At 42.8% G+C, this 22273-nt stretch overlaps 1 protein-coding gene across 1 annotated transcript in view; it reads left to right on the forward strand.

Moving 5' to 3' along the window:
• PEPD (peptidase D) overlaps positions 1 to 22273 on the forward strand; it is a 200076-nt gene that overhangs the window by 140032 nt on the left and 37771 nt on the right. Inside the window, 3 exon segments of the mRNA XM_075325191.1 lie at positions 654 to 722; positions 3456 to 3498; positions 3500 to 3534. Coding sequence (XP_075181306.1) covers positions 654 to 722; positions 3456 to 3498; positions 3500 to 3534 — 147 coding nt within the window.

The following is a 22273-nucleotide window of genomic DNA, read 5'->3' on the forward strand; positions in this document are numbered from 1 at the left end:
CATCAGGAAATCCACCGATATAACCCTTTTGTAGTGTGCCATACTATTATAGGTCTGAGCGCAACTGCCACGCTGTGTACACGGACTCCTACTGCGTGCGTGACACGTATTCCGCAATCTTTCATTGCCGGTAATAAACAATGACTAATTCAAGATGGACACCCCCGCCGCCCCGCACCACCAATGCCCAGGTGACACCCGGTGCCCCATCCTCCAGAGGTTCCTAGTGAGTGGCGCTAGAACAGCACAGCGCCATACACTGTGTAGTGGTCGTTCTTGGGTACTGCAGCTCGGATCACATTGAGCACCTTATGTATGGGAGAGAAGATACAACCACGGCGTGGCCTCCTGCGATGTCACATTTTGTTAAAATGCGTGGATATGCTCTTGATCTCATAATTTGTGGTACACACAGGTGTAATAATGATAATTATAAGGATGGTCATTAAGCCCTATATGTGATTTGTATTCCTGTGTGTGTGTGTGTGTGTTTATATATATATATATATATATATATATATATATATATATATATATACATACATACACACATATATATGTGTGTGTGTGTATATATATATATATATATATATATATATAATATATTTTATATATATAATATTTGCCTCTCATCATCGTTTTTTCTCTTGCAGCGTGTTCCTAAACTATTGCTACGCACGTGGAGGAATGAGGCACACGTCATACACCTGTATTTGTGGCAGGTATGTACCCGTAACATGGACGGGGGGGGGTAATGGGGTGTACAGTAGCTGTAGTGCAGTACATAGACACACAGTCTATCCTATCACTTGCTGTCTTCCAGGCTGCAGCACTTTAAAATGTTGGCATATTTGCACAATTGCTTTTTATTTTTGCACTTAACCCATAAGAAGTTAATTTCGTTTTTCTATGGCCCCAAAAAAATCCTAAAAAGAAATCCTAAAAAAAAAACGCGACTGTTTTGGTTATGAATGGAAAAACAAGACTTGGCTCTGGCGATGCGAGCCGGTGCGGCACTTAACGTTTCCCGGCGTTATTAGCCGGCCGTGCCAGTCGGTACTGTCTCCTGACTATCCGGCGGCTCCTCATAAATCAGCCGCGCCGCTGCTTGGGGAGAGATTAATTCGCGGGCGGCGTGTCTCAGGGCAGCGCGGTAAACACTATGTGAGCGCACGGAGGCCCCTCACCCGCAGGGGCGCACGGCGAGGACGCAGATGGCCGCCGGCGGGAGCTGTGTACACCGGCTGCAAGATTGACGTCTCTGACATTTCCACAGGATAAACAAATTAGACTTTATTCTGAGAGGTGAAAGTACAAAGACAATCTGATTTATTGCAGACATCACTCATTTTTACCGATGATTAAAAACAAGCCGCAGCCGGGAATGCAGTATTATTAGGGGGGTGTCACCATGTCGGGAGGGGAACCTCAATAGCCATGGGTTTGTCTTTCTTGCATTTGATTTTTTTCCCCAAAACCTTAATAGCGCCATGACTCCAATTGGGCACCAGATTTACAGGGCAGATGGATGAGGCTGGGTGCAGGCTTTGCTAATCCATGTCCAAATGGCCTTGTCACCCATTATGAAAGTTTAAAGGGTTTTCCTTGGTTTTAGCATTTTATCATCCATCGGTTACCAAAGGGTTAAACAAAGTGAGATGGCATTCTGTATTCCCTGCCCCCGGTGGTGTCTGTCCACTCAGGTCTCCATTTACTGGCTGCAGGGGTGATGTCTCCACTGTAGTGCACATTCACCGCTGCAGCCTGTCATCAAAGATTGGAGCAGGGGAGGAGAACCACCGCTGGAGCAGGGAAAAGCAAGTGTAATATCAGTTTATTGTTTTAACTCTTTACTAGGCTAAGGATGACAGTGTTAAAACCGAAAAACCTCTAACTCAGTCACCCTCATCTAGCCTGATTGACAGCTGCTTAGTGTCCTCCTCCCTGCTGCTGAATCTATGCCCACCTAGCCTGATTGACAGCTCCTCAGTGTCCCTCCTCCCTGCTGCTGAATTTCTGCTCACCTAGTCTGATTGACAGCTCCACCGTGCACCCCTCCTCCCTGCTGCAGAATCTCTGGCCACCTAGTCTGATTGACAGCTCCTCAGTGTTCTCCTCCTTGCTGCTGAATCTCTGCCCATCTAGCCTGATTGACAGCTTCTCAGTGTCCCTCTTCCCTGCTGCTGAATCTCTGCCCATCTAGCCTGATTGACAGCTCTACCATGTCCCCTCCTCCCTGCTGATGAATCTCTGTTGACCTCCCCTTATTGACAGGTCCACCGTGTCCCTCCTCCCTGCTGATGAATCTCTGCCCACCTAGCCTGATTGACAGCTCCTGTGTCCTTCCTCCCTGCTGCTGAATCTCTCCCGACCTTTCCTTATTGACAGCTCCTCAGTGTTCTTCCTCCCTGCTGCTGAATCTCTCCCAACTAACCCTTATTGACAGCTCCTCAGTGTCCCTCCTCCCTGCTGCTGAATGTCTGCCAACCTTCCCTTATTGACAGCTCCAGTGTCCTTCCTCCCTGCTGCTGAATCTCTGCTGACCCTTCCCTTATTCCTTATTGACAGCTCCTCAGTGTCCCTCCTCCCTGCTGCTGAGATTTCACATTGCTCAATGCATTTTAGGTGTTCTTTCCAGCACTGAATGTATTTTTCCTTTTCTTCACATACACTAAAGATAATCTATATATCTGGTGAGCCGATGCGGCGGCTGCGTCCTCTTCCTCCTCTTATAATAATACAGTAATTGTGTCTGACCCTGCACCCGCGTGGCATCCACCTTTGCGCGGCTCTGCGGAGTGTGTATACATTGTAATACCGCGCTATAATTACAGGTGTAAATATATACACAGGGACGGTGCGATGCCCTGCGATGGAGGCCGGTGATGTTCTGCATCTCCCTCAGCCCTCTGCTGTACAGCGGTGACAGCTCCTTTATCTTGTCCCTGTAAAGGTTCTAGAGGCGGACATGTAGCCGCAGTGACAGACGCCTCTCATTTACATTTATTCTTTTTTTGCACTATGAAGATTAAAAACAAAGCGCAGGGATTGTTTCCTTGCGCGATGAGAGCAGTAAGGCCGTACATTTATACCTGACTCCTAACTAGAGGTTGACAGGCCGAGTTATCTTTGTACATGTAAACACATGGAGGCTTCCCGGACATCTGAAAACACCGTGCTCTCCAGCAGCCAGGGGCGTTAAGACTAATGCACGGTGCTTTCTAGCACGCCAATGCTGGCAGTAAAAGCTGTTCCAGGTTCCATAAGTGTTAAATATTCTGTAAACTGTGACTATTCTATTAACCCTTTTCTTATCCACTTTTATAATATTTTTTTTGCACTGACTTGTTGATCCTTACATAGTTTCTAATGACAGTGCCCCCGGTAGTCAGAAATGGAAATACACCCGTGTACTTTTTTTTTTTATATATATATATATTGTTTCCTCCCTACAGTGGTGATAACTCCTCCGTCCTTCATTATGGACACGCTGGGGCCCCCCAATGATAAGACCCTCGAAGATGGTGACATGTGGTGAGTTGCGATTATGCACTTATATGCCTTGAGCTTATTTCCATCCCTAGTCCCAAGATAGCCGACGTCCGGGCCGCAGAGCCGACGTCCGGGCCGCAGAGCCGACGTCCGGGCCGCAGAGCCGACGTCCGGGCCGCAGAGCCGACATTGGTATAAATCTGGAAAAAAAAGCGGATTCTTAAGTGTAAGGCTGTGTTCACACAGTGCAAATCCTCACTAAGTGATGGCCACTAATGACGTATATAGGAAATTATTTGGAGGCCAAAGATACAGAGTAACGTCACTGGATAATGTAACATTAAAGCATCCCTGGTGAGTAGTCTCGTCGTTGCTCGCCCTCTTTTCTCCCGTTTTTATGATACCTTCTGACTTCATTATGATTTCAGCTCCTGCTGAAGTTTGGAGCAGAGTTGCTTATTAAATGTTCATATGGGAGCTGTAAACCAGGAACCATTCAGGCGCTTGTGTTGACTGGTTTCCAGTTCGGTCTTCCCATCTGTGGGATTTGTGATGGTATCGCGCTGTCTGCCGGCATTGCGTCCTGTAATGAGAGGGGTAAAGTTTCGCCTGTTCTCCGGAGCTTCGCTGGTGGGTAAGTAGATATCTCCGCAGGTGCCGGCAAGAAAGAGCCGAGCGGAGATGTGATCAGCGGGGAAACTGAGAGCGGCTAAGTGTCCGACCGTGAATCCCCCGTCCCGCCATTGTCTCCCGGCAGCTGTCAGCACTTGTCTAATTACAGAGCTGCCTTATTACGCTCGGGTTTCGGCGCGCTCCTTTGTTTGTGCTGCTGTATGAAGATGCCTTGTTAGCAGTCCTTAGTCATTTTCCGCAGTAATTGAGAGCCCTCTACTGCAAGATCTCAGCAAGTGTCCTCCGCCCCGAGACCGCTCCTCGTCTCCTCGTTGTGCCCCCGCCGTTACGACTGGAGAGACTGGCACACAATCCCACAACCATCTGACTGTAATTATCGCCTTCATTAAAGGGATGTTCTTTGTTGCATTTTGTCGTTCCCATTGTCTGTGCGGCCACCTCCGCGCTCTGAGCAGGGCTTTACCCTGAGAATCATCGGGGTCCTACAGAAGAAGCGCACCTGACCTAAGTGAGCCTCAAAAATAACAATATCGACAAAAAGTTGTGAAAGACTTTTTAAACTTTCTGATACTTTGTGTCTGAATTCTTAACGTACCAGTATCTCTGCTTGCTGTCAGTGAAAATGAACGTTTCCTTCCTTAAGATGAAGGCCTGGAAGTACTGGACACTTCTCACAGCCGTATCCGGTCTGACATTAGCGAAACACATCAGTATTAGGAATATCTCCGGTCCTGATACATTGTTACACTACCTTCACCTCCGCATCGGAGCCTTGATCACATTCTACCCTACAAAATAAGGCCTCATGATGTGCTATGTTGTCCCATAAAATAGCTGTTGCTATCTGTGATGGTGACATATAATGGGAAGTTCCAGCACCTGTAGTGCTGGCAGGATATTGAGAAGAAAAACAAAACAAAAAAAACTGTCCACTCAGAGTAGGTGCAAGTTAAAAAGCTTAAATTATTACCAAGAGCACCTGAGTATCTGTGATGGTGACATATAATGGGAAGAGAAAGTTACAGCACCTATAGTGCTGGCAGAATGCTGGAAAAAAAAGAACAACTGTCTACTCAGAGTAGGTGCAAGTTAAAAAGCTTAAATTATCACCAAGAGCACCTGAGTATCTGTGATGGTGACATATAATGGAAAGACTATAAAGGAAGTTCTGGCACCTGTAGTGCTGGCAGAATAAAAAAAAAGAACTGCCCACTCAGAGTAGGTGCAAGTTAAAAAGCTTAAATTATTACTAGGAGCATGGGCATTACATTTTGTGATAGTGAAGCTATTAGACAATAGCAGGAAAAGGCTGGGAGGGGAGATAAAGGAAGTTCCAAGGAAGTTCCAGAACCCATAGTGCTGGCAGAATGCTGAAAAACAAAAACAGCAACCATTTACTCAGAGTAGGTGCAAGTTACAAAGCTTCAACTATTACCAGGAGCATGGACACTGTACAGTTTGGGGCACTGAAGCTATTAGACAATAGCAGGAAAAGGCTGGGAGGTGAGATAAAGGATGTTTCAGCACCAACAGTGCTGGAACAGTTGTCCCATTAAATAGCTGTCACCATTACAGATACCGGAGTATCTGTAATGGTGACATATAATGGGAAGACTATAATGAAAGTTACAGCACCTATAGTGCTGGAAAAAAAAGAACTGTCCACTCAGAGTAGGTGCAAGTTAAAAAGCTTAAATTATTACCAAGAGCACCTGAATATCTGTGATGGTGACATATAATGGGAAGACTATAAAGGAAGTTCTGGCACCTATAGTGCTGGCAGAATGCTGAAAAAGAGCAGTCGTTCACTCAGAGTAGGTGCAAGTTACAAAGCTTAAATTATTAACAGGAGTATGGACACTGTACCGTTTGGGGCAGTGAAGCTGTTAGACAATGGCAGGAAAGGCTGGGAGGTGAGATAAAGGAAGTTCCAGCACCCATAGTGCTGGCAGAGTGCTGAAAAAAGAACATCCACCCAAAGAAGGTGCAAGTTACAGCGCATGAGAAGTAGGACAGTTCCAGGTCATATTAAACTGGTATATGCATCAAAAGATGAGGATAGATGCTCATTATCTACAGAACTGTCACTCCAAATAATGAGCATCTAACATCTTCTGATGCATATGCCAGTGTAATTTGTCCTGGAACTCTCCTGCTTCTTATTCTTATTAATTGCACCTTTTCTGGATGGTGGTTTGTTTTTTTTCCAGCGTTCTGCCAGCACTATGGGTGCTGGAACTTCCTTTATCTCCCCTCCCAGCCTTTCCTGCCGTTATCCAGTAGCTTCACTGCCCCAGACTGTACAGTGGTAATAATTTAGATTTTCTTGTACTCTTTTCTGCATTACTTTGCACTAATATAAGCCACATTGCAGCATTTCATTTTACTCATTTTTCGAAAATGTGTATTTTGTGGCATCTTCCAGCACTTGTAGTGCGGTACATCACTGCGATGATTCTTTCCCAGTACAATTATTTACACAAATCTCCCATCTCCGGCAGTACGGTACATTATATTCTACCTGTGGTGCTGGCGTCCCTGGAGGGAACGTGTCTGTGCAGCGCGCGCCCCAGGACTCTGCGGCACTAATATAGACACATCTGCGTGACCGAACATCTCCTCTACTGCTGAGTGACTCCATGATTCCCACAGCTCCAGCTCCGTATCCCCCCGATAAAGCCCTCCTTATGTCCCTGCAATGTCCATCAGACGGATATGACGAGAAAATGTAATATGTCTTCTATAATCTCCTTTATAACAGGGACTTGTACATAGGGGCAGTATTATAGTAGTTATATTCTTGTACATATGGGCAGTATTATAGTAGTTATATTCTTGTACATAGGGGCAGTATTATAGTAGCTTATATTCTTGTACATAGGGGCAGTATTATAGTAGTTATATTCTTGTACATAGGGGCAGTATTATAGTAGTTATATTCTTGTACATAGGGGCAGTATTATAGTAGTTATATTCTTGTACATAGGGGCAGTATTATAGTAACTATATTCTTGTACATAGGGGCAGTATTATAGTAGTTATATTCTTGTACATAGGGGCAGTATTATAGTAGTTATATTCTTGTACATAGGGGCAGTATTATAGTAGCTATATTCTTGTACATAGGGGCAGTATTATAGTAGTTATATTCTTGTACATAGGGGCAGTATTATAGTAGCTATATTCTTGTACATAGGGGCAGTATTATAGTAGTTATAATCTTGTACATGGGGGCAGTATTATAGTAGTTATATTCTTGTACATAGGGGCAGTATTATAGTAGTTATATTCTTGTACATAGGGGCAGTATTATAGTAGTTATATTCTTATACATAGGGGCAGTATTATAGTAGTTATATTCTTGTACATAGGGGCAGTATTATAGTAGCTATATTCTTGTACATAGGGGCAGTATTATAGTAGTTATATTCTTGTACATAGGGGCAGTATTATAGTAGTTATATTCTTGTACATAGGAGCAGTGTTATAGTAGTTATATTCTTGTACATAGCGGCAGTATTATAGTAGTTATATTCTTGTACATAGGAGCAGTATTATAGTAGTTATATTCTTGTACATAGGGGCAGTATTATAGTAGTTATATTCTTGTACATAGGGGCAGTATTATAGTAGCTTATATTCTTGTACATAGGGGCAGTATTATAGTAGTTATATTCTTGTACATAGGGGCAGTATTATAGTAGTTATATTCTTATACATAGGGGCAGTATTATAGTAGTTATATTCTTGTACATAGGGGCAGTATTATAGTAGCTATATTCTTGTACATAGGGGCAGTATTATAGTAGTTATATTCTTGTACATAGGGGCAGTATTATAGTAACTATATTCTTGTACATAGGGGCAGTATTATAGTAGTTATAATCTTGTACATGGGGGCAGTATTATAGTAGTTATATTCTTGTACATAGGGGCAGTATTATAGTAGTTATATTCTTGTACATAGGGGCAGTATTATAGTAGTTATATTCTTATACATAGGGGCAGTATTATAGTAGTTATATTCTTGTACATAGGGGCAGTATTATAGTAGCTATATTCTTGTACATAGGGGCAGTATTATAGTAGTTATATTCTTGTACATAGGGGCAGTATTATAGTAGTTATATTCTTGTACATAGGAGCAGTGTTATAGTAGTTATATTCTTGTACATAGCGGCAGTATTATAGTAGTTATATTCTTGTACATAGGAGCAGTATTATAGTAGTTATATTCTTGTACATAGGGGCAGTATTATAGTAGTTATATTCTTGTACATAGGGGCAGTATTATAGTAGCTTATATTCTTGTACATAGGGGCAGTATTATAGTAGTTATATTCTTGTACATAGGGGCAGTATTATAGTAGTTATATTCTTGTACATAGGGGCAGTATTATAGTAGTTATATTCTTGTACATAGAGAGTAGTATTATAGTAGTTATATTCTTGTACATAGGGGCAGTATTATAGTAGTTATATTCTTGTACATAGGGGCAGTATTATAGTAGTTTTATTCTTGTACATAGGAGGCAGTATTATAGTAGTTATATTCTTGTACATAGGAGGCAGTATTATAGTAGTTATATTCTTGTACATAGGAGCAGTGTTATAGTAGTTGTATTCTTGTACATAGCGGCAGTATTATAGTAGTTATATTCTTGTACATAGGAGCAGTATTATAGTAGTTATATTCTTGTACATAGGGGCAGTATTATAGTAGTTATATTCTTGTACATAGGGGCAGTATTATAGTAGTTATATTCTTGTACATAGGGGCAGTATTATAGTAGTTATATTCTTGTACATAGGGGGCAGTATTATAGTAGTTATATTCTTGTACATAGGGGCAGTATTATAGTAGTTATATTCTTGTACATAGGGGCAGTATTATAGTAGTTATATTCTTGTACATAGGGGGCAGTATTATAGTAGTTATATTCTTGTACATAGGAGCAGTATTATAGTAGTTATATTCTTGTACATAGGAGCAGTATTATAGTAGTTATATTCTTGTACATAGGAGCAGTATTATAGTAGTTATATTCTTGTACATAGGAGCAGTGTTATAGTAGTTATATTCTTGTACATAGGGGGCAGTATTATAGTAATATTCTTGTACATACGGGACAGTATTATAGTAATATTCTTGTACATAGGGGGCAGTGTTATAGTAGTTATATTCTTGTACATAGGGGCAGTATTATAGTAGTTATATTCTTGTACATAGGGGGCAGTATTATAGTAGTTATATTCTTGTATATAGGGGCAGTATTATAGTAGTGATATTCTTGTACATAGGGGGCAGTATTATAGTAGTTATATTCTTGTACATAGGGGCAGTATTATAGTAGTTATATTCTTGTACATAGGGGCAGTATTATAGTAGTTATATTCTTGTACATAGGAGGCAGTATTATAGTAGTTATATTCTTGTACATAGGGGCAGTATTATAGTAGTTATATTCTTGTACATAGGGGGCATTATTATAGTAGTTATATTCTTGTACATAGGAGGCAGTATTATAGTAGTTATATTCTTGTACATAGGGGACAGTATTATAGTAGTTATATTCTTGTACATAGGAGGCAGTATTATAGTAGTTATATTCTTGTACATAGGGGGCAGTATTATAGTAGTTATATTCTTGTACATAGGAGGCAGTATTATAGTAGTTATATTCTTGTACATAGGAGGCAGTATTATAGTAGTTATATTCTTGTACATAGGGGCAGTATTATAGTAGTTATATTCTTGTACATAGGGGGCATTATTATAGTAGTTATATTCTTGTACATAGGGGGCAGTATTATAGTAGTTATATTCTTGTATATAGGGGAAGTATTATAGTAGTTATATTCTTGTACATAGGGGACAGTATTATAGTAGTTATATTCTTGTACATAGGAGGCAGTATTATAGTAGTTATATTCTTGTACATAGGGGGCAGTATTATAGTAGTTATATTCTTGTACATAGGAGGCAGTATTATAGTAGTTATATTCTTGTACATAGGAGGCAGTATTATAGTAGTTATATTCTTGTACATAGGGGCAGTATTATAGTAGTTATATTCTTGTACATAGGGGACAGTATTATAGTAGTTATATTCTTGTACATAGGAGGCAGTATTATAGTAGTTATATTCTTGTACATAGGGGGCAGTATTATAGTAGTTATATTCTTGTACATAGGAGGCAGTATTATAGTAGTTATATTCTTGTACATAGGGGGCGGTATTATAGTCATATTCTTTTATAGATGGGGTAGTATTGGAGTGTTTAGGGCTTGTTTTACATAGGCTGAGTGACTTTCATAGTGACTCTTTTTGCTCAGACTATTCGTCATTTATTTTGTTTTCTTGGTGTGGACAACAATGAGCACAAAAGTTATTGGGTCAAATCTTGGAGATGAAATTTCTACTTTTACCCCATGAATTGCTCTTTGTAGTCGGAGGCTGGCTGATGCTTTGTTCCCCGTATAACTCGCACTAGCTGTGCCGCTATACTGTGTCCATATCAATCACCCGGTATCTGCCTTTCTTTCCTCTATTCTGCGGTGTCATCCCGGGGTACCGGCCCTTTATCCTCTCCTCTGGTCGCTGCTGGCGGTGCAGATTTTTTGGGCAGCTGCTGATCAGCTGTGATTACTTATTACATGTTACATTATTCAGGTAGCGCATTATCCGGCTCCTTTTGTCGGGATCCGCGGCGCAAAATAAAAATCTCATTTTATGCATAATGAAAGCTCACTGTAGCGCGGCATAAATCTGTTTTCACTGTAAGCGACGACTGTGATTTTTTTTTTTTTTAGGCAAAATAAAGGGAATGTTTCCAATGTGCGGACCCCGTCGCCCCCCGCTCATCTGACGTGAGATCGCAATGTACACACTGGTGGTGACGATGTAACCGGAGCTTTACCGGCTCGGCGGACGCTGGTTTTATTTTCTCCCGTGTGTTTCTAGCGCTGGGTCACAGACTTTTTATTGCTTTTGACAAATGTGCCTGGAAAAGGCCGCGGTCCTCGGCTGCCAAGCTGTTTTTGGCAGTGATCGCAGCCGCAGCTTCTAATGAGATTATTTAGATGTTGTATTTAAATGTGCGCATTGGAATGTGAGCGCCGGCGACCGCGACCGGGACGTTATCTCCGCTCAGATTCAGCGTTACATTTATTTCATTATTTTTATTTTTTTATTTTTTTGCCACCTGCGTCTAATGAAAATCCGTTTTAGAGATTTGGCGACGATTGTGGGTATGTGATATAATTGTATCTAAGTCACGCTAAGGGAGCTGCAACGGTGACTGGATGTTATAGGGATCAGGAAAGTATTATAAAGATATAGTACAGTATTTTATGAAAATGTACAAGAATGTATCTACTATAATACTGCTCCTATGTACAAGAATATATCTACTATAATACTGCTCCTATGTACAAGAATATATCTACTATAATACTGCTCCTATGTACAAGAATATATCTACTATAATACTGCTCCTATATACAAGAATATAACTACTATAATACTGCTCTCTATCTACAAGAATATATCTACTATAATACTGCCCCTATGTACAAGAATATAACTACTATAATACTGCCTCTATGTACAAGAATATAACTACTATAATACTGCCCCCTATGTACAAGAATATAACTACTATAATACTGCTGCTATGTACAAGAATATAACTACTATAATACTGCTCCTATGTACAAGAATATATCTACTATAATACTGCTCCTATGTACAAGAATATATCTACTATAATACTGCTCCTATATACAAGAATATAACTACTATAATACTGCTCTCTATCTACAAGAATATATCTACTATAATACTGCCCCTATGTACAAGAATATAACTACTATAATACTGCCTCTATGTACAAGAATATAACTACTATAATACTGCCCCCTATGTACAAGAATATAACTGCTATAATACTGCCCCTATGTACAAGAATATAACTACTATAATACTGCTCCTATGTACAAGAATATATCTACTATAATACTGCTCCTATATACAAGAATATAACTACTATAATACTGCTCCTATGTACAAGAATATAACTACTATAATACTGCCCCTATGTACAAGAATATAACTACTATAATACTGCCCCTATATACAAGAATATATCTACTATAATACTGCCCTATGTACAAGAATATAACTACTATAATACTGCTCCTATGTACAAGAATATATCTACTATAATACTGCTCCTATGTACAAGAATATAACTACTATAATACTGCTCCTATGTACAAGAATATAACTACTATAATACTGCCCCTATGTACAAGAATATAACTACTATAATACTGCCCCTATATACAAGAATATATCTACTATAATACTGCCCTATGTACAAGAATATAACTACTATAATACTGCTCCTATGTACAAGAATATATCTACTATAATACTGCTCCTATGTACAAGAATATATCTACTATAATACTGCTCCTATGTACAAGAATATAACTACTATAATACTGCCCCCTATATACAAGAATATAACTACTATAATACTGCCCCTATATACAAGAATATATCTACTATAATACTGCCCTATGTACAAGAATATAACTACTATAATACTGCCCCTATGTACAAGAATATAACTATTATAATACTGCTCCTATATAAAAGAATATAACTACTATAATACTGCCCCTATATACAAGAATATATCTACTATAATACTGCCCTATGTACAAGAATATAACTACTATAATACTGCCCCTTATGTACAAGAATATAACTATTATAATACTGCTCCTATATAAAAGAATATAACTACTATAATACTGCTCCTATGTACAGGAATATAACTACTATAATACTGCTCCTATGTACAAGAATATAACTACTATAATACTGCCCCTATGTACAAGAATATAACTATAATACTGCCCCTATGTACAAGAATATAACTACTATAATACTGCCCCTATATACAAGAATATAACTACTATAATACTGCCCCTATATACAAGAATATAACTACTATAATACTGCCTCTATGTACAAGAATATAACTACTATAATACTGTCCACTATGTACAAGAATATAACTACTATAATACTGTCCCCTATGTACAAGAATATAACTACTATAATACTGCCCCCTATGTAAAAGAATATAAATAATACTGCCCTTATATACAAGAATATAACTACTATAATACTGCCCCTATATACAAGAATATAACTACTATAATACTGCTCCTATGTACAGGAATATAACTACTATAATACTGCCCCTATATACAAGAATATAACTACTATAATACTGACCTATGTATAAGAATATCACTACTATAATACTGCCCCCTATGTACAAGAATATAACTACTATAATACTGCCCCTATATACAAGAATATAACTACTATAATACTGCTCCTATGTACAAGAATATAACTACTATAATACTGCTCCCTATATACAAGAATATAACTACTATAATACTGCTCCTATGTACAAGAATATAACTACTATAATACTACCCCCTATGTACAAGAATATAACTACTATAATACTGCTCCTATGTACAAGAATATAACTACTATAATACTGCCCCCTATGTACAAGAATATAACTACTATAATACTGCTCCTATGTACAAGAATATAACTATTATAATACTGCCCCCTACGTACAAGAATATAACTACTATAATACTGCCCCTATATACAAGAATATAACTACTATAATACTGCTCCTATGTACAAGAATATAACTACTATAATACTGCTCCCTATATACAAGAATATAACTACTATAATACTGCTCCTATGTACAAGAATATAACTACTATAATACTACCCCCTATGTACAAGAATATAACTACTATAATACTGCTCCTATGTACAAGAATATAACTACTATAATACTGCTCCCTATGTACAAGAATATAACTATTATAATACTGCCCCCTACGTACAAGAATATAACTACTATAATACTGCTCCTATGTACAAGGATATAACTACTATAATACTGCCCCCTATGTACAAGAATATAACTACTATAATACTGCTCCTATGTACAAGGATATAACTACTATAATACTGCCCCCTATGTTCAAGAATATAACTACTATCATACTACCTCTTATGTATAAGACTATACGTGGCGCGGTCTTTCTGGCTGTGTGATGTGAGGACATTGGTTGCTTTCCCCAGAATGATGTTGGTGACGGTTTCATCAGTAATCTGAATGGTATCGGCAGCTGATGTGCACTTGTTGTGTCTGTACATGTCATGTGTCCTCCACAGATTGTGTGGAAATGACTTTATAAGACGCTTTCACACTTTTCTTCAATGTATATGAAGGTCCAGATTCCTCTTGTGTCGCTTCTTATGTATCAGATAATTGTTCCTTAGTGCGATGTTCAGCGTCCATCTTTATCTGCAGACCTTCTCTCCGGTTCTGGAGATAAATCCGATGCATTTCCGCTCTATTACAGATCTGATCCTGAGAATCATCAGGAGATGGAGAATATTTAGTAGAAGCAAAATTCAGCCACAATAATAATAATATGAATTAATTAATGCCCCTGGTCCTTTTGTGCATCTTTTATCATACGTACAGTGATCAGCCATAATGTTAACACTACTTGCCTAATACTGTGTAGTGTAAAGCAACCTGCGATGCTCTGCGTGTCCTGACTCCTTTCTATCATAGCTGCGATGCTCTGCGTCTCCTGACTCCTTTCTATCATAGCTGCGATGCTCTGCGTGTCCCGACTCCATTCTATCATAGCTGCGATGCTCTGCATGTCCTGACTCCTTTCTATCACAGCTGCGATGCTCTGCAGGTCCTGACTCCTTTCTATCATAGCTGTAATGATCTGCGTGTCCTGACTCCTTTCTATCATAGCTGCGATGCTCTGCGTGTCCTGACTCCTTTCTATCATAGCTGCGATGCTCTGCGTGTCCTGACCCCTTTCTATCATAGCTGCGATGTTCTGCAGGTCCTGACTCCTTTCTATCATAGCTGCGATGCTCTGCATGTCCTGACTCCTTTCTATCATAGCTGCGATGCTCTTCAGGTCCTGACTCCTTTCTATCATAGCTGCGATGCTCTGCATGTCCTGACTCCTCTCCATCATAGCTGCGATGCTCTGCGTGTCCTGACTCTTTTCTATCATAGCTGCGATGCTCTGCGTGTCCTGACTCCTTTCTATCATAGCTGCGATGCTGTGCGTGTCCTGACTCCTTTCTATCATAGCTGCGATGCTCTGCGTGTCCTGACTCCTTTCTATCATAGCTGCGATGCTCTGCGTGTCCTGACTCCTTTCTATCATAGCTGCGATGCTCTGCGTGTCCTGACTCCTTTCTATCATAGCTGCGATGCTCTGCATGTCCTGACTCCTTTCTATCATAGCTGCGATGCTCTGCGTGTCCTGACTCCTTTCTATCATAGCTGTGATGCTCTGCGTGTCCTGACTCCTTTCCATCATGGCTGCGATGCTCTTCGTGTTCTGACTCCTTTCCATCATGGCTGCGATGCTCTGCGTGTCCTGACTCCTTTCTATCATAGCTGTGATGCTCTGCGTGTCCTGACTTCTTTCTATCATAGCTGCGATGCTCTGCGGGTCCTGACTCCTTTCTATCATAGCTGCGATGCTCTGCGTGCCCTGACTCCTTTCTATCATAGCTGCGATGCTCTGCGTGTCCTGACTCCTTTCTATCATAGCTGCGATGCTCTGCGTGTCCTGACTCCTTTCTATCATAGCTGCGATGCTCTGCGTGTCCTGACTCCTTTCTATCATAGCTGCGATGTTCTGCAGGTCCTGACCCCTTTCTATCATAGCTGCGATGCTCTGCGTGTCCTGACTCCTTTCTATCATATCTGCGATGCTCTGCGTGCCCTGACTCCTTTCTATCATAGCTGCGATGCTCTGCGTGTCCTGACTCCTTTCTATCATAGCTGCGATGTTCTGCAGGTCCTGACCCCTTTCTATCATAGCTGCGATGCTCTGCATGTCCTGACTCCTTTCTATCATAGCTGCGATGCTCTGCGTGTCCTGACTCCTTTCTATCATAGCTGCGATGCTCTGCGTGTCCTGACTCCTTTCTATCATAGCTGCGATGCTCTGCGTGTCCTGACTCCTTTCTATCATAGCTGTGATGCTCTGCGTGTCCTGACTCCTTTCTATCATAGCTGCGATGCTCTGCGTGCCCTGACTCCTTTCTATCATAGCTGCGATGCTCTGCGTGCCCTGACTCCTTTCTATCATAGCTGTGATGCTCTGTATGTCCTGACTCCTTTCTATCATAGCTGCGATGCTCTGCGTGTCCTGACTCCTTTCTATCATAGCTGCGATGCTCTGCGTGTCCTGACTCCTTTCTATCATAGCTGCGATGCTCTGCGTGTCCTGACTCCTTTCTATCATAGCTGCGATGTTCTGCAGGTCCTGACCCCTTTCTATCATAGCTGCGATGCTCTGCATGTCCTGACTCCTTTCTATCATAGCTGCGATGCTCTGCGTGTCCTGACTCCTTTCTATCATAGCTGCGATGCTCTGCGTGTCCTGACTCCTTTCTATCATAGCTGCGATGCTCTGCGTGTCCTGACTCCTTTCTATCATAGCTGCGATGCTCTGCGTGCCCTGACTCCTTTCTATCATAGCTGCGATGCTCTGCGTGTCCTGACTCCTTTCTATCATAGCTGCGATGCTCTGCGTGTCCTGACTCCTTTCTATCATAGCTGCGATGCTCTGCGTGTCCTGACTCCTTTCTATCATAGCTGCGATGCTCTGCGTGTCCTGACTCCTTTCTATCATAGCTGCGATGTTCTGCAGGTCCTGACTCCTTTCTATCATAGCTGCGATGCTCTGCGTGTCCTGACTCCTTTCCATCATAGCTGCGATGCTCTGCGTGTCCTGACTCCTTTCCATCATAGCTGCGATGCTTTGCATGTCCTGATTCCTTTCTATCATAGCTGTGATGCTCTGCGTATACTGACTCCTTTCTATCATAGCTGCGATGCTCTGCGTGTCCTGACTCCTTTCTATCATAGCTGCGATGCTCTGCAGGTCCTGACCCCTTTCTATCATAGCTGCGATGCTCTGCGTGTCCTGATTCCTTTCCATCATAGCTGCGATGCTCTGCGTGTCCTGACTCCTTTCCATCATAGCTGCGATGCTCTGCGTGTCCTGACTCCTTTCTATCATAGCTGTGATGCTCTGCCTGTCCTGACTCCTTTCCATCATAGCTGCGATGCTCTGCGTGTCCTGACTCCTTTCTATCATAGCTGCGATGCTCTGCGTGTCCTGACTCCTTTCCATCATAGCTGTGATGCTCTGCGTGTCCTGACTCCTTTCTATCATAGCTGCGATGCTCTGCGTGTCCTGACTCCTTTCCATCATAGCTGCGATGCTCTGCGTGTCCTGACTCCTTTGTATCATAGCTGTGATGCTCTGCCTGTCCTGACTCCTTTCCATCATAGCTGCGATGCTCTGCGTGTCCTGATTCCTTTCCATCATAGCTGCGATGCTCTGCGTGTCCTGACTCCTTTCCATCATAGCTGTGATGCTCTGCGTGTCCTGACTCCTTTCTATCATAGCTGCGATGCTCTGCGTGTCCTGACTCCTTTCCATCATAGCTGCGATGCTCTGCGTGTCCTGACTCCTTTGTATCATAGCTGTGATGCTCTGCCTGTCCTGACTCCTTTCCATCATAGCTGCGATGCTCTGCGTGTTCTGACTCCTTTCTATCATAGCTGCGATGCTCTGCGTGTCCTGACTCCTTTCTATCTTAGCTGCGATGCTCTGCGTGTCCTGACTCCTTTCTATCTTAGCTGCGATGCTCTGTGTGTCCTGACTCCTTTCTATCTTAGCTGCGATGCTCTGCGTGTCCTGACTCCTTTCTATCATAGCTGTGATGCTCTGCGTGTCCTGTCTCCTTTCCATCATAGCTGCGATGCTCTGCGTGTCCTGACTCCTTTCTATCATAGCTGCGATGCTCTGCGTGTCCTGACTCCTTTCTATCATAGCTGCGATGCTCTGCGTGTCCTGACTCCTTTCTATCATAGCTGCGATGTTCTGCAGGTCCTGACCCCTTTCTATCATAGCTGCGATGCTCTGCATGTCCTGACTCCTTTCTATCATAGCTGCGATGCTCTGCGTGTCCTGACTCCTTTCTATCATAGCTGCGATGCTCTGCGTGTCCTGACTCCTTTCTATCATAGCTGCGATGCTCTGCGTGTCCTGACTCCTTTCTATCATAGCTGCGATGCTCTGCGTGCCCTGACTCCTTTCTATCATAGCTGCGATGCTCTGCGTGTCCTGACTCCTTTCTATCATAGCTGCGATGCTCTGCGTGTCCTGACTCCTTTCTATCATAGCTGCGATGCTCTGCGTGTCCTGACTCCTTTCTATCATAGCTGCGATGCTCTGCGTGTCCTGACTCCTTTCTATCATAGCTGCGATGTTCTGCAGGTCCTGACTCCTTTCTATCATAGCTGCGATGCTCTGCGTGTCCTGACTCCTTTCCATCATAGCTGCGATGCTCTGCGTGTCCTGACTCCTTTCCATCATAGCTGCGATGCTTTGCATGTCCTGATTCCTTTCTATCATAGCTGTGATGCTCTGCGTATACTGACTCCTTTCTATCATAGCTGCGATGCTCTGCGTGTCCTGACTCCTTTCTATCATAGCTGTGATGCTCTGCAGGTCCTGACCCCTTTCTATCATAGCTGCGATGCTCTGCGTGTCCTGATTCCTTTCCATCATAGCTGCGATGCTCTGCGTGTCCTGACTCCTTTCCATCATAGCTGCGATGCTCTGCGTGTCCTGACTCCTTTCTATCATAGCTGTGATGCTCTGCCTGTCCTGACTCCTTTCCATCATAGCTGCGATGCTCTGCGTGTCCTGACTCCTTTCTATCATAGCTGTGATGCTCTGCGTGTCCTGACTCCTTTCTATCATAGCTGCGATGCTCTGCGTGTCCTGACTCCTTTCCATCATAGCTGCGATGCTCTGCGTGTCCTGACTCCTTTCTATCATAGCTGTGATGCTCTGCCTGTCCTGACTCCTTTCCATCATAGCTGCGATGCTCTGCGTGTTCTGACTCCTTTCTATCATAGCTGCGATGCTCTGCGTGTCCTGACTCCTTTCTATCTTAGCTGCGATGCTCTGCGTGTCCTGACTCCTTTCTATCTTAGCTGCGATGCTCTGTGTGTCCTGACTCCTTTCTATCATAGCTGCGATGCTCTGCGTGTCCTGACTCCTTTCTATCATAGCTGCGATGCTCTGCGTGTCCTGACTCCTTTCTATCATAGCTGCGATGCTCTGCGTGTCCTGACTCCTTTCTATCATAGCTGCGATGCTCTGCGTGCCCTGACTCCTTTCTATCATAGCTGCGATGCTCTGCGTGTCCTGACTCCTTTCTATCATAGCTGCGATGCTCTGCGTGTCCTGACTCCTTTCTATCATAGCTGCGATGCTCTGCGTGTCCTGACTCCTTTCTATCATAGCTGCGATGCTCTGCGTGTCCTGACTCCTTTCTATCATAGCTGCGATGTTCTGCAGGTCCTGACTCCTTTCTATCATAGCTGCGATGCTCTGCGTGTCATGACTCCTTTCCATCATAGCTGCGATGCTCTGCGTGTCCTGACTCCTTTCCATCATAGCTGCGATGCTTTGCATGTCCTGATTCCTTTCTATCATAGCTGTGATGCTCTGCGTATACTGACTCCTTTCCATCATAGCTGCGATGCTCTGCGTGTCCTGACTCCTTTCCATCATAGCTGCGATGCTCTGCGTGTCCTGACTCCTTTCTATCATAGCTGTGATGCTCTGCCTGTCCTGACTCCTTTCCATCATAGCTGCGATGCTCTGCGTGTCCTGACTCCTTTCTATCATAGCTGTGATGCTCTGCGTGTCCTGACTCCTTTCTATCATAGCTGCGATGCTCTGCGTGTCCTGACTCCTTTCCATCATAGCTGCGATGCTCTGCGTGTCCTGACTCCTTTCTATCATAGCTGTGATGCTCTGCCTGTCCTGACTCCTTTCCATCATAGCTGCGATGCTCTGCGTGTTCTGACTCCTTTCTATCATAGCTGTGATGCTCTGCGTGTCCTGACTCCTTTCTATCTTAGCTGCGATGCTCTGCGTGTCCTGACTCCTTTCTATCTTAGCTGCGATGCTCTGTGTGTCCTGACTCCTTTCTATCTTAGCTGCGATGCTCTGCGTGTCCTGACTCCTTTCTATCATAGCTGTGATGCTCTGCGTGTCCTGTCTCCTTTCCATCATAGCTGCGATGCTCTGCGTGTCCTGACTCCTTTCTATCATAGCTGCGATGCTCTGCGTGTCCTGACTCCTTTCTATCATAGCTGCGATGCTCTGCGTGTCCTGACTCCTTTCTATCATAGCTGCGATGTTCTGCAGGTCCTGACCCCTTTCTATCATAGCTGCGATGCTCTGCGTGTCCTGACTCCTTTCCATCATAGCTGCGATGCTCTGCGTGTCCTGACTCCTTTCTATCATAGCTGTGATGCTCTGCGTGTCCTGTCTCCTTTCCATCATAGCTGCGATGCTCTGCGTGTCCTGACTCCTTTCTATCATAGCTGCGATGCTCTGCGTGTCCTGACTCCTTTCTATCATAGCTGTGATGCTCTGCGTGTCCTGACTCCTTTCTATCATAGCTGCGATGCTCTGCGTGTCCTGACTCCTTTCTATCATAGCTGCGATGCTCTGCGTGTCCTGACTCCTTTCCATCATAGCTGCGATGCTCTGCGTGTCCTGACTCCTTTCTATCATAGCTGTGATGCTCTGCGTGTCCTGTCTCCTTTCCATCATAGCTGCGATGCTCTGCGTGTCCTGACTCCTTTCTATCATAGCTGCGATGCTCTGCGTGTCCTGACTCCTTTCTATCATAGCTGCGATGCTCTGCGTGTCCTGACCCCTTTCTATCATAGCTGCGATGCTCTGCGTTACTAGATCCCTTTGAAGTTATCTTTTTATCTGATAAAGCCCCATATTCCTGCCCTCACTCCATATTATACTCTAGGTAGCTGCTGCTTCTGATTGGCTGCAGCGGTCGCACTCCAAGTGAGATGGAAATAACAGTCCCCATGATTTCCATCTCTTTCTACCAGTTTGGATGACAAGTGACTGCTGCAGCCGATCAGTAGCTGATTCAGTGTTGACCCTGGCAGCAAACCCCAGCAGCTATACAACACAGCATCAGGGGTTTGCGGTGACTTATTTGGGCCCCTTATCTCTTGATCAGGGGGGCTCCCAGTATTCGTACCCCCTGCAATCATACATTTAACCCCTATTTTGTGGAGAGGTGACATGTTTTTATTTGGGACAAGCCCCTTTTAAGAGTGAGATATAATAATCCATTAATTACTTACCTCAGTTCCCCTAATATACAAGGGTGAAAGCTCTGTGTTTCATGGTTGTGGATGCAGCTGTGATTGTTGCTCTTTAATAATGTCTGCTGCTGGCAGCTAAAGTTGACATTTGACATCTCTGCCGTATTTCCAGGCTATGGTGAGGTTACACTATGGTCGCCAGTGCTCGGGTCTTGTCCTTGCCGTGTATTGCAGTACACCTGTTCATCCACAGGGGGGCAGTGTTTGTACAGATTTCAGCAATGCCTATAAAATCTGCCTTGATTACTGGGATAATTGCTACAAATCCTCTGTGTGTGCACAGCGCGCGGACTGATGACTGATCCGCTATGTAGGGGGAAGACTGGGACCCAGTTCAGATTTACCGGCCCATGCGACTGGTGTAAAGTGAATATTACGTGGGCGATTGCACTATAAGCAGTTTTCTCCTCCGAGGCTCTTGTGATAGAGACAATGCATGAAAACTGCGCCATGTGAACAAGCCCCAGCACGCCATGACCTTGCCCGTGACTTTGCCGGCGTCCTCTACCTACAAATATTAATTCCAGGGATTTTTTTTGTTGTTTTTTTATTTTATTTTATGTAATTGAAAACTAAAAACCTCTTCTGTGTTTCATTAATAAAAGGATCAGTGATTACACAGTGTGATCCAATTAGCAGTAAGTTTGTGACGATATCCACTGTCTACATGAAAGTTAATTAAAGATGGTCGTTAAGATGAAGCAGCTACAGTGTAATTAGGACGGGGACAAGGTCGTCCTCG

Source organism: Anomaloglossus baeobatrachus, chromosome 10 (genome assembly GCF_048569485.1).
Source record: "Anomaloglossus baeobatrachus isolate aAnoBae1 chromosome 10, aAnoBae1.hap1, whole genome shotgun sequence".
In the NCBI taxonomy this organism is placed as follows: Eukaryota; Metazoa; Chordata; class Amphibia; order Anura; family Aromobatidae; genus Anomaloglossus; species Anomaloglossus baeobatrachus.